Here is a 13,437-nt window from a genome sequence, read left to right on the forward strand (position 1 = left end):
TTGATAACGGTGCATGTGCAGGCTCCATGTGTCAGTGGATTAAGGTGGGGAGATCTGATGTCATGGGGCTGGATGACAGAGACAGCTCTGTTACGTAACCCTATATAACATATGTTGATAAGACCATCTGATGCTTATTTCAGGAGTTTGATAGCATGTTGTCTCATTGTTATGTAAGATGTAGAGATTTCTCTTGTTTAAAAACAGATTAATGATAAAGACCTGGAAAGCTTTTGTTTAATGTTTTTGCAGTGTAGCATAATGGCCTCCCACCAGATAGTTAAAGTTAGGCCATGCTGCTTAGTTGCATAAATAGCTGTTATTCCCAGGTAAGCAAGGACTGAGTAGCTTAACATGTTTTCATAAGGGATGGAAAAGGCTGATTGACAAACAAACAAAAAAGACTGTAGAAAACACGGAATATGAATGTCTGTGGATGAGCAGCATTCATAAATTCTGTAAAATAACAAGGTTTTACCAAGATAAGAGAGAAGATGATGAAAACTTTATATTACAAATATTTGCCTGCATGTAGTGATTTTTTTTTAAAAAAAAATGTCCCTGTCAGTGTTCTTGTCTGCCATGTGACCTTAATCTTTTACATAACTGTAATTTCTTAATAGTGCTTATTGATTTACTGTAAAGGTTGTTGTTAGTTTTTTTTAATATTATCTTCATTAATAATCTTGGTAGAGCAAAGAGCATTACAAAGAAGGGAAATGTGTGGATCATGCTAAATCAAGAACTACAAATAACAGTGAAAAAAAACCCAGATAATTTGAGCAGTACAAAAGAAGAAAAAGTGAGATTAGTCTTAGTAAGAGGCAACCACTCAGATGGTGGGAAAATACATGAACCTGAAAGTCAGTTTATGAGCTATATTCCAATGGGTTTTTCTAACCTGGCCTAACTTATTTTTCAATATTTGATTATGGTGATGTAGGTGATCATTAAAGTTGCTGGCCATTCTGACTTTCCTTTGAATGTCCTGATTCGTTGTCATACCATCCTTTTTTTTTCTTGTGAAGTATTGTGCTGATGGGATAAGCTATTTCTAACTGTATTGCTTTAATACCATGTAACTGTATTGTTTCAATACCATGAGGATCATAATCAGTGCATCAGAGCTAACTCTGCATAGAACTCAAGAGCTTGTAAATCTGTGCTTGTGCTGAAAATATTTCGCAGTGTATTAAAGAAGGCGAGAGAATGTTGTGAATGTTGTAACTATCCTGTTTTGGGCAACTAGAGTCTCCGGCTCTGTTAAAGGTTTTTGATGGATAGGGGCTAAAAAGCCTGTGTGTTCCATGTTTCAGTTTCTTAAGGAAGGTTATATAAAGCACCTGGAAAGAGGGGCTTAGAATGGAAACTGTCAAGCAAATTACCTAGGCATAAGTGCTGGTGCTACTGCTGTAATAGCTTTACAATTTTCTGTATTTCCAGGTTCAGTTGCTGGTGTCTAATCAAGATGTTGATAACTACAAGCAAATCAAGGCTGATCTTGATCAGCTACGTCTGACTGTAGAAAAATCAGAATTGTGGGTTGAGAAGAGCAGCAATTATGAGAGTGGAGAGGTGGGCGACAATCAAACCAAAGGGGGAGAAGAGCCAATAGAGGTGGGTTTAAAGCCCTTGCTGTTAGAATTGTTTCAAAATTATAGGTAGTTTAATGAACAACTGCAAATTTGTGGTCTGGTTAATCAAAGCGAGAATGTGCAGTATTCTGTCTGAGCTGTAGGAATAGACAGAACAGAAAATAAGAACTCTTTTATCAATGTGTTCAGTATTCTTTCCTGCTGCTTTCAGTAACTGCGTTCTTATGTCACAGAGCTGCCTTCCTTTCTGGCTAGCGAGCAAGCCACAGTGTACGGCATCACTCTGTGGCCAAGTAATCTAGGGATTACATGTTGGCAGTTGTGTTGACTTGCTGGAAGAAAGGAGTAGACAGTATCTGTTCTTGCAACTAGGGGGAGGAGCGCAATCAAACCCATATTTTCAAACATCACAAGTAATTCCACTCTCCACCAAACATAAGACTCACCTAAGAATATTGAGATTTTGTAGGTGAACTAACTTTTTTTTTTTTTTTTTTTGACCCTTGTCGTACCACACTCTTGGGATATATTGTGATTTGAGAAACTTTAGAACTTGAATCTGGAACACAAAGACCTGATTTTTTTTAAAAATGTAATTGATTTATTTTTTTTTAAATTTTGTTTTTCAGTGAAAGCTGAAGTCCTCATGTAATCACCTAACTCCAGTATGAGTCTTTAAGAAAATGCAAAATGTTGCAAGATTTGCTATGATTGAGGTTTGTGGCATAACAGTAGATAGAGCAGGCTTTCCCACCAATATTTATTCCCACTTTTCCATTTTCATCAGAGGAAGTGGGGAGAGATGAACAACTGTGATTTCTGACACAGCACTTTACTTATTCTCTTCCATAGTAGAGTCTTCCCTGGTGGCAAGAAAATAGGCAAGGAAGCCACCAGGGGAAGCTTAGTAAGAAGCCAAGTCAGGATTACAGAGCATTGTGAAGCCAATGCATTGAGGAAAAGTAGGAGCCATTGAGAAGAGATGGGATGTTTGCAGATACCTATGGCATACACTTGGCCTTTCAGATGGGAGAGCAGATTTTAGGTGGCTTCATATGGGGGGAAAATCCAACACTTCAAGGGAGAGAATTCTAATTTCTTGGGACAGTGTAGGTCCTTCTCTTCCTCTAATATAACTTAGCTGAATTTAGTGGTGTCAGAACTGGGGAGGAATCTGGACTTCATGAACTTAAGTATGTGGGACTTCTTACTTCCTTTCCTCAAGCATAGCTCTAGTAGGAAAGAAAATGTTCCTTTATGTACTTACTGAATGGAAAAGGTAATGGGGAAACAGGATACAGGATTGCAGCAGGATATTTACAAGGTTTTTTAGCTATAACACATTTTAAAAGTGTAATAAGATCCTTTTTATACCTACACATAGCTCTGATAGCAAAGAAACTCCAGGAAGAGGGGACAAAACAATGTGCTTGAAACAGAAGCATCTCTAAATGGGATATTTTCAGTGTTTTTTTCCCCATGAGGCATCTGTGGGTCTGTATGGATTAGCAGTGCTTCAGTAGATGCACAATATTATCTCTGGCAGATCTGAGGAAGTGTATCAGAACAGTAGTATGTAATCTGCACAACTGCTTAGATCATCTGGTGGTAATTCCATGACAGCTGTGCCAGGTTACAATAACTCAGAACCTTGTCTGTTATTTTTTCCCCTGTTAAATTATTCTTTAGCAGTCAAGAAATGTTATTACCTGGCAAAACTACTTTAGATGGTGAATACTCTCTTTGAGATCTTAAGTCAGACGTAAGAGGTGAGGTGCTGGTCATAATCTACAAAGTGTGAAGCAGGTAGCTAGCTTCAAGCAGATAAACATCCCTGTGAGATCCCATGCTTTCTTGGAATGGATGCTGGGTATTCAGTACTGAGCTGGATGAACCTCTAAGTCTTTAGGGAATATGCTTCACTTCCCTCTGCTTAATTTTTCCCAAACAACGTTAAAGTGCACACAAGAGCTTAAATTACATTCCAGAACAGTCTTATGTTAAGCCCAAGTTTCTGTCCTCACTGAATCACGTTGCAAGATCGGCATAAGAGTTTTAAAAAATCATATATATACTTTTTGCCCCTTAGGCTTCTGAGTCTGTTGGGGTAATTGTTTCCATCTTTCTATCATAACCTGGAGGGGCTAGAGACTTACTTTTTTCTTTGCAGTCCTATGACTCTAGAAATGGGATTTGTAGAAAAAAGGCCATGTTCTTCTAAAGAAAGTATCTAGAGTTCTCCACAGGTAAAACAACAAATCTTACATCCATGCAGAATCATCTTGATAGGAACTGGAGATCAGAATTATAGTGAAAAGTGCTTGGAGTTAGGTCAGACATAAATTAGACACTGTATAGGATTAGGAAGAAATGCTGAAATCGATCTCACATAACTGAGCCTTACTTGAGAAGGGAAAAGCAGATAGTCTGTTTACTTGGTTATCTCTAGTAAGGGTGTTATCAGTCTGTATAGATACCATGGACTATGGGAAGTGTGGTCTTTATTGACCTGTCACTGGAGGATGCATTGGTAGTGTAGCACCAGAAACACAGATCTGAGGAGGAGAACTAGTCTCAGTGAAAGGACGCTCAGGTGAAGCTGTAATACAGTGCCGTGGCATTTACAGAGCTTCTCATCTTCGCCATCAGCTAAGAAAGTTCAGTGAGGTTTCGAGTGGCGTAAACTTTCAGCTCCCTTAGGCACCTGGTGTTCCCTTGCTCTCCTCTTTTTCTGGTCTGTGGCAGTTTGCTTTGGTTCTGAGAATGAACAAAAATCTTCTGAAACATCATATATAGGTTGAGGTTGCGAACTGAAACTTCTGAGAGTGCCTCTCATTCCCCTGGTAAGTAAATGCAGCCTGTTGAGGGCAAAACTGTACCAGCGTGAGACTGAGTAGTGCCTTGCACAGCTGTTCTGCTGAGTGAGACTATTTCGGCGGCGGGGAACTGCTGGGACTGAATGCTGGAATCTGGGTGTCCATTTGGGGGCTAGAAAGAAAGGGTCCTAAGACTGATGCAGAGTGACATCCCAGGCATTTTATGAATAGAGGAAATAGTCTTTTTCAGAAAATACCATTTCCTAAAGGTGGGGTACTCAGATGAGAACGTTTCTCAGTGCGATCTCTATGACTCCCTGTCCCCTGTGGAAAAGTGTGACAGAGAATGTCTATCATGGGGCGTAACGAAGCAAGATATGCAACTGAGTGTCTCTGGTATCCCAGTGGTGTGATTGTCTCTTGGTAACTACATCCCTGGCATACTCTTATGGGTTCAATAAACAGTTTTTTATTTTCTTAAGAGAAAGGATAGATTCAGCAGTTTAATGCTGATCAGCACTTCCAGATAAGACATATAGTTCACATGGATTATAAAACTACTTTGATTGAGGAAGAATGCTGATAAAAGTAACAGGTAAATTAATCTTGGTTAACCCATAGTCCCAGAACAGAGGAGGGTGGTTAATTATAGCAAAGAGCCTGAAATATCTTCCAAAGTATTGATTCAAACAGCTAGAGAGAAGGCAGCATGCATACTAACAAACCTAAACAAATAAAAATCCACTGTTGTTGCATAGATCAACATGACCACGCTGAACAGCAGTGCTGACGCTGTTCTAAACAGCTTCCGTGGCCAAGTGGTGCAGCTGTTCTTGCCCCACTGGAAATTAAGACCAGATGGGATTTATAGAACTCCTCATCTTCACCATCAGCTAAGAAAGTTCAGAGGGAGGTTTCAAGAGGTATAAACATTCAGATTGGCATGCATGTGTGTTTTAGCATAATTCTCTTCTCTAAAAGAGTAGGAAGTTTGAGGACACAAGGAAAAACAGAAGCGCACCTGTTTGGTTCTTTTTTATGCTATTACATTGGTTTACATCCTTGTGGTTATATTGTGAGGCAGCCTTGAGATCTGCTACAGTTTTTCTACATGCTTAATAATTTCAGCATCCAAAGTCTCCAATCTTTCAGTTCTTTGTGTTTCCAGTTAAGAAAGGCATACTATAGCTGGCAGCAGAACAAAAAAAACCAACCCACTGCCAGTATTCTAAGTGACAGTATTTGTGTAGATGTTCTTCTGTGTTTTGATTGAGATATGCATGGAAAGGTGTGTGGTTGTTGACAGTTACTTACTGCCTTGATTTCTCTTATTTATCTTACCCAGCTGGGGCTTTCTATGAGCCAAGGTCCAGAGCATACAGTGTCATGACTGGATGTTGCGGTTTAACATAAAGTTCTCATTTGTTTTTAAATCCTTTCCTGCATCATCCAGAGATAAGGACAGAAGTGTCCTCTTCATGGGAGGAACATTGCTAATTTCCACATGCTACTTGTTCCTGCTGAGAACTCCACCTTATCTCAACTACAGAGGTCATCTTAAGCTCTTTCTCGGGACTTTTTAATGTTCACATACATAGACTTTGTAATCTTTCCAGATGTATTAGAGATTTTTGGAACAAGTGGGTGGCTATTGAAATACACTTATAGTCCCTATTCTCATAGTATCTAAATTCCTTGGGACGTCTAGTCTGTGATTTAGGGACGTATTCTTTTTTAGGAGGATCAGAAGCATGAAGACATAGACTATAGAGTAGTTGCCTCAAATTGTGTTGCAAATTTGAAACAAAGGAAGGACTTGAATGTGAATCTTTTCACTCACTGGACTGGTGGATAAAGAATAAATGAGTCTTTATTATCTGCGTTATATCTGTTCCCTATGAGCTGCTGTAATACTTCTTCACTTGCTGTTATTAAATATAACTAGTTCATGTTGAGGAAATTGCAATAGATCTCCACTTGTTGTGTGTTCTTTGTTACAGGAGTCAAATATTTTGAGTCCAATACAGGATGGGACCAAAAAACCCCAGATAGACAGCAATAAAAGCAATAACTACAATATTGTTAAAGAGGTTGGTATATCTGCTAAGAAACTTTGTTGACGTACTTGTTTGATAAGTAGATTTGGTAATTATTTTGAAAGAATGTATTTTTGTTTGTTTCTGTGTGACGTGACTGGTTCTTTGCTTGCTTGCATGCTTATTTATTTGTTTATTTATTTATAGATTTTGATTCGACTCAGCAAACTTTGTGTTCAGAATAAAAAATGTCGGAATCAACAGCAGCGATTGCTGAAAAATATGGGCGCCCACTTGGTAGTGTTGGACCTTCTGCAGATACCCTATGAAAAGGTTATTCTCATAATTTTAGTGGTGAAGAACGTGAACACAATAAAGGGAAAGGCCTCAAGAGGCCCAAGAATCAATGTGATTTTTTTTTTTAAACTTAATTCAGTCAACTATGGTACAAACATGAAGTGATGATACCATTTTCTACCTTCAGAATAATGGGTTTGGTCCTAAGTTTAAATATGGCTGCCTGCATAGAACAGGTTTTATTAAGAACTTAATGATTACTGCCTCAGGTACCTAGATGTCACTGCGCTATCATCCCATTCCTGATATAGGCAAACCTTAGATCTGCAGTCACTGCACAGTAAGAAGTATTGATTTAATGGAGCTCCTGGCAGGGTATCTAAATTCCAATGTTGGGTACTGATGCGAGTGCTATCATAGATACATAAGATGGACAAAAAGCTTTCAGGGATCAAGTCTGAAATAATATCTTTGTTTCTGTGGTGGATGCCTCTAACCTAGTTCCACTTGCAAGTTTTTCAGAAGACAATATGATTTTGTACTGATTTAGTAGCATTGAGCATGCAAATGAATGATCTAGGTAGCCTTTTGAAGAGCACGACTGTGGTGGTTTAACCCCATCCAGCAACTAAGCACCACACAGCCGCTTGCTCACTCCACTCTACCCAGTGGGATGGGAGAGAGAATTGGGAAAAAAGTAAAACTTGTGGGTTGAGATAAAGACAGTTTAACAGGACAGAAAGGAAGAAAATAATAATAATGATAATAATAATAAAATGACATTAATAATAAAAGAATTGGAATATACAAACGAAGTGTTGCACAATGTGATTGCTCACCACTTGCCGACCGATGCCCAGTTAGTTCCCGAGCAGCAGTCTGCCCCCCTCCAGCCAACTCCCCCCAGTTTATATACTGGGCATGATGTCACATGGTATGGAATACCCCCTTGGCCAGTTTGGGTCAGCTGCCCTGGCTGTGTCCCCTCCCAGCTTCTTGTGCCCCTCCAGCCTTCTTGCTGGCTGGGCATCAGAAGCTGAAAAATCCTTGACTTGGTATAAACACTCCTTAGCAACAACTGAAAACATCAGTGTGTTATCAACATTCTTCTCATACTGAACCGAAAACACAGCACTATATCAGCTACTAGAAAGAAAATTAACTCTATCCCAGCTGAAACCAGGACAACATCTTTCTAGATCTTATAGGAAGCATTGAGAGGAGATAAAACCTCTTCTGGGCTACGTTTTCCTGAGTGTTACACACTAATGTTATCATACAGACACTGGGTTCAGCTGTCTTCAGTAAAATAGTGCTTGTCCATATAGGTGGTTCATCAAATCATAGTTAGAATACTATATGAGAATAATATAAAATGGGGAGGAAACTAGACATATATTTGTGTGGGAGTATGTGTACGAACACATCTATTCGTGTAGGTGTACACATACATGCACACATACATCTGTTTCTATATGTAGCTATATAAAAGCCAAAGCTTTTCAAAAGCTTAAAATCAATGCAGGCTAGAGAGCTTTTTTTGAACATCAAGCCACTTAGCACTTTTTTAAACTAGGAAATTATAACCATACATGAGGAAGTCTTACTTTGAGTTTGTGCTCTTACCTGTGACTCCCCATGGTCAAGTTGATTCAGAGTAAGGTATAGCCACTGATGGACTTTGAAGGAAACTAGATCAGTTGCTTTTGCTGGAGGGAGAATTCCTGCCTATAAAGGCTAGGAGAATTGATTTGTTCCTGGCTGAATTCACATTGTGCAGTTTTAACAAGTGTGTTTAGGTATGCCCAGCTGATTTTGTTTGTCTTTTCTTTCTGCAGAGTGATGAAAAGATGAATGAAGTTATGAATCTAGCCCACACTTTTCTTCAGAATTTCTGTCGGGGAAATCCTCAGAATCAAGTTCTCCTCCACAAAAATCTCAGCTTGTTCTTAACTCCAGGGGTAAGTATTTAATTTTAAGGAGAATATTATAACTGGAAGTAAATTTGGACTTACTGAAAAATGACAGTGCTAAATAAATAATTTCATTAAATTATGCCCTCTCTGCCTTATCTTCTCTGTCCTTGGCTTTCCTCCCTTATTGTCTCCTCTTCTCTCTCCTGTCTTTTCTCCCTTCTCTTTGCTCATTATGTCATTGTTTTTAATATTGCCATTTTAAAAATGGAAAACAATATTACCTGTGGAGTTTACTGGAAGTTATCTATGAACATGTGTCACATCGTCGCATCATGTTTAGCTCAACTCTGATCTTACTCATCCTAACTCACAGATGGACTATAAGTCAAGGTAGAAGGTGCTGTGACTATGCTGTCATGAAGCTTGTGTGACAGCAGAATCAGACCCATACATTTTTGTTGATGATGCTTCCATTTGATTCAACTAATATAAATTTGATCTTTTATTAAATCATTGTTTTTACAATAAATCTCTTTGTCACAGTCCCTTTGTGTGTTTGTGTATGTGTGTGTTTAGAGATACAGTCATATAGAATGACAGCTTGCTCAGTGGCAGATCTACTAAGCAAAACGTGCTTTTATTCGAAAGAGTGTGAGTATTAGGATTGTAGACCCCTGGCCTGCATACATTAGGAAGCATTTGTTCTGTTGTTATTTACGTATGCTTTTTTTGTGAAGTTAGTGAAAGGTGCTGAGCTGACCACAGTGGGGACTAGTGCCCAGACTCCATCCTATCCAACACTGACACTTAACTCAGGTGCCAAGTATGGAGCCTGCTTGCACTTGCATTTCTGTTCTTTTGAAGTTGATCTTCTGATCATCCCAGTTATTGTGCTTTTGTTCATGTTGTGGAGCAAACTTGGTATGGATTCCTTTCAGAGGACACTAAACAGAAACATATACTCTAGGAGCGCACCTGACCCTCATGAGCCTTTATTTCAAGAGATCAAACTAGAGCAAGTTTGAAACAAAAGCCTCAAGAATGCATAAAGTCTTGATGCTGGGTCCTCAGCAGCATCCCTTTCTTGCTACAGATCTGTTCCTCTTGTACCATGCTACTCACCTATAGAAACATAGCCTTAGGCTCCTCTGTAGTTAATGTGGAAAGAGATGTTCTCTCAGAGAGTGATCAGACTGCACGTGCAGTGATTTGCCTGCTGGAAATGCTTGCCTCTGTCAGCCACAGAGGGAGCCAGAGGTAGCTAATCATCTTATTTGGTTGCCTCAATGCAAAATTTCGTGGCAAGTGGGATGAATGTGGTCTCAGTTGTCATGTATACCAAAGTTCCTATAGAGTGCTCTAGCAGCGTAGTGTGTGTATGTGTGTGTCTTCACCTTCTACATGGGCACAGATTTTGTCTATGTCCACTTCAGGACCATTTTGTACTGATAGGAAAGCGTGGAGGAATCCCATCATAAGTGAAAGCTAGGCCCTAAGGTCACTGGTTAATCACGGGGCTGGTGCACATTTGACTGTCCCAGTTTCCCTTTACCAATGTGCCTTTCTCTAGTCTAGCCTCCTGTGAATCTTTCAATCTCAAAACAGATCTGCTCTTCTTACAAGGTTGTTTTTGTTTTAATCTGTATAGCTCCTGGAAGCTGAAACCATGCGGTACATATTCATGAATAATTACCTTCTGTGTAACGAAATTAGTGAAAGAGTGGTGCAGCACTTTGTACACTGCATTGAGACGCATGGCCGTCATGTGGAGTACCTGCGTTTCCTGCAGACCATTGTGAAAGCAGATGGCAAATATGTGAAAAAATGCCAGGACATGGTAATGACAGAGGTAAGTGAAGTGTTCGTATGTTTATCACTCATGTGATGTCTTTTTAACACACTAGTATTTTGAGGTTGCTTTTTCTGCTGTTGATACCAATGGGATATAATGGCATCATCGCTTTAGAATTTTAAACGGTATCACAAATAATGAATATTTTAGCAGACGTTTTGGGGAGTTTAATCTAATTTTGTAAGGCCATCTGTATAACTACTTGAAAGAAAACATGAGTGTTAGCATGGTGATACAGAGATGTCTATTTGTAGATGATGTAGCATGGAAATCTCAAGAGTTACATAAACCTTCATTTTACTGTACTGTATTTTAGGATCCCATTTATGCACCAAACTTGCCATATCATGGCATGGTTTTTTGCCGTACAAGAGGCTCTTACATCTATGGATTTGTCTAAATAGTGTTGTAGACCATTTTTTTTTTAGCACGTGAGCATGTAACAATTCTACGTACTAGTTTCTGCTTTTCTTCTGTTCCAGAGCATTTCTGTGAGAGTCAGTAGAGCTACTCTAGCTTTAACTAGCTAGATTCAGAGTTTGACCCAGTAAATTCCACAGAGTGGTTTGTGGACAAATCTTTATGCCAATAAAGTTACTAGGAAAATACCTAATTGACTTCTCTGCAATTAGGATTTGATCTATAGTGTGCATGATAAATGAAGTCTTGAACTTGCAGACACTCATGCATTTAACTGTAATTATTTTAACAGTTCAACGAGATTAATAAGTGCATAAAGTTGAATATGGTGAGAAGTCCGGGTAGGATGAGAGTCCAAGGAACATTTTTCTTTACTTTACAAAGTGCATTTTCTTGGTTTTTTTTGAAGAGACATCTTCACAAAGAAAACAGAGATAAGCTCTAGTTGTGGTATGAATAAAACTAAACCCTGCTGAAATTTTGTTCCACAGTAATAAAGAGGAAAAACTTCTAATTAAGAAAATAAAGCTTCAGCCTACATGGATAACCTTTAATGGAATCCACCTCAACCTTTTCATTTTGACTGAAGTGTTTTAACATGCAGTATCAATTACAAGCCTTTGATTTACATAATTCAAATGGTTCTTGTGCCTTTGTGCTTTTAGATTTTTTCCCCTTCCACCACAGCTTCTTGTAGGTTTTTACTTTCTAATCAAACGAAATTTTTAGGTTTTTCTCAATTTAAATACATTTTGTTACTGACCTGTAGTAGCACAAAGATAAATTGTCATATTACATTTTCAAGCTGACTGCATGATGAAAATCAAAATGAACTTGGATGTGACATTTACATCATGAGTCCTGCAGGAATTTGCTGGGGGGGGGGAGCACCCCTATTTTGATGAAAGAGGGTAACATGATGATCTGTTTTAAAAAAAGTAGGAAATTACAGGTAAGTAATTATGATTTGTTAGAAAAAGATGCTAAGAGTGAAATTTGAATAGTGCTTGAATGGCAATCCAATATAAAGGGAACAGTGTGGCCAAATGGTTGGAAATTGCCATTGATTCAGGACAGTTTCTCAATAGACAACCTAGATGTACTTTGTGACCTTAACCAAGTGGTGTTAAGGTCTGTGCCTCCAGATGGGGCATGTAAAGAATTTACCACAAGACAAGCTGGAATATGAGTGTACAGCGTGCCTTAACTACTACGGTGGTTTTTTACCCATGGGAAGTATACTGTAGCTTGTTCCTTTTTAATGGGACTAAGGGATACACTGATCATATTTACATGTTTTAGAAAGTGCATACAGATGAAGGAGCACCACTGAGAAAGAGCACTTTCATAAAATATGTTGAACATTCCCAATCTGGCTTATTCACTTGTTCTCATATCCTTGGTCCCCATGTCTGTATAGTGGTAGTAATGGTGTTTACTGACCTGAAAGGTTCTTTAGGGCACTTTTTCCTCATTACAAGCATGCTTTGAGGTTCCTGGAAGAACAGTGCCTATCAGTGCAAACATTATTACAAAAGAGAAAGCAGAATTTACTTTTGAACAAGATCAATGTGGCAGCAGTGTTTTCTATTATCTATAGTATTCTGGAGTGATACATCGCAGAGCATCAACAGCTGCTCCAGTACTGACCAACCTTCATTATACTTCCATAAAGTCCTTAACTCATTGAAAATATACTTCAATGGAAGAAAATACTGCTGGTGGTTTTGGGTTTTTTTAATCCATCACTGAGCTCATGATGCTCAGTGAGAACTTTGGCTAACACTGGATACTTCTCTTCCTTTTCTGCTTTTAAAGGGACATCATTTCTTCTGCTTGGGTCAGTATTTGGATGCCCTTCGCAAATCACATTTAGAACTGGAGCACTTGGGGAAAGGAGATGATATCTTCTTCTACCCTTGCATTTACGATGATTACCTTGTCCCCCTTAGTTCTTGTGCTGATGCAACATCGTCTGTTTCGGTTTGTGGTTCCTCACAGTCAGTGTGCAGTAAGCATGCCGTGCAGCATCATATTTCACAAGTTCACTATCTCCTGGTAGTTCTTCCTCATTCGTCAGTGATAGGTACATGAAAGGATGAGGGGTCAGTTTGACTTGATATGATAAAATATCAAGCAATACTGGTACAGATTAGGTCTGGATTTGACATAACAGTGCAACCCTGTGGGAACCTGGAGAGAGTTGTCTTCCCTTTCCTCTGTGCAAAATGTACACAAGTGGAAAATAACCATGGGAATGTGGTGAACAACTAAATAGAAAGTGACAGAGCATGTACTTTCCCAGAGGGCTCGGTGTGGATTTTTTCTATTATTTTGTATGTGAAATGTCCTAAGAGCATAGTATTCCAGACATCAGTATTAAAAAGTTAGGTCAATTTTCCAAATACTCGTATTTCCCCACCCCCCTTTTTTTGCCATTGAGTGCAATGAAATTAATGGTATCTGGGTCCCTGTACGATCTCCTTCCTCCTTTCCAAGCACTGG

The 13,437-nt window shown here is 38.9% G+C and overlaps 1 protein-coding gene across 2 annotated transcripts in view; it reads left to right on the forward strand.

Annotated features, from left to right (window-relative positions):
- ITPR2 (inositol 1,4,5-trisphosphate receptor, type 2) overlaps positions 1-13,437 on the forward strand; it is a 267,987-nt gene that overhangs the window by 109,053 nt on the left and 145,497 nt on the right. For both annotated transcript variants that reach the window (XM_010575416.1, XM_010575415.1), the window contains 5 exons: positions 1,444-1,617; positions 6,412-6,501; positions 6,655-6,780; positions 8,583-8,705; positions 10,309-10,509. In XM_010575416.1, coding sequence (XP_010573718.1) covers positions 1,444-1,617; positions 6,412-6,501; positions 6,655-6,780; positions 8,583-8,705; positions 10,309-10,509 — 714 coding nt within the window. The remainder of the gene's footprint in view (positions 1-1,443; positions 1,618-6,411; positions 6,502-6,654; positions 6,781-8,582; positions 8,706-10,308; positions 10,510-13,437) is intronic.

This window comes from Haliaeetus leucocephalus, unplaced genomic scaffold (assembly GCF_000737465.1).
Source record: "Haliaeetus leucocephalus isolate CR32 unplaced genomic scaffold, Haliaeetus_leucocephalus-4.0 Scaffold473, whole genome shotgun sequence".
In the NCBI taxonomy this organism is placed as follows: domain Eukaryota; kingdom Metazoa; phylum Chordata; class Aves; order Accipitriformes; family Accipitridae; genus Haliaeetus; species Haliaeetus leucocephalus.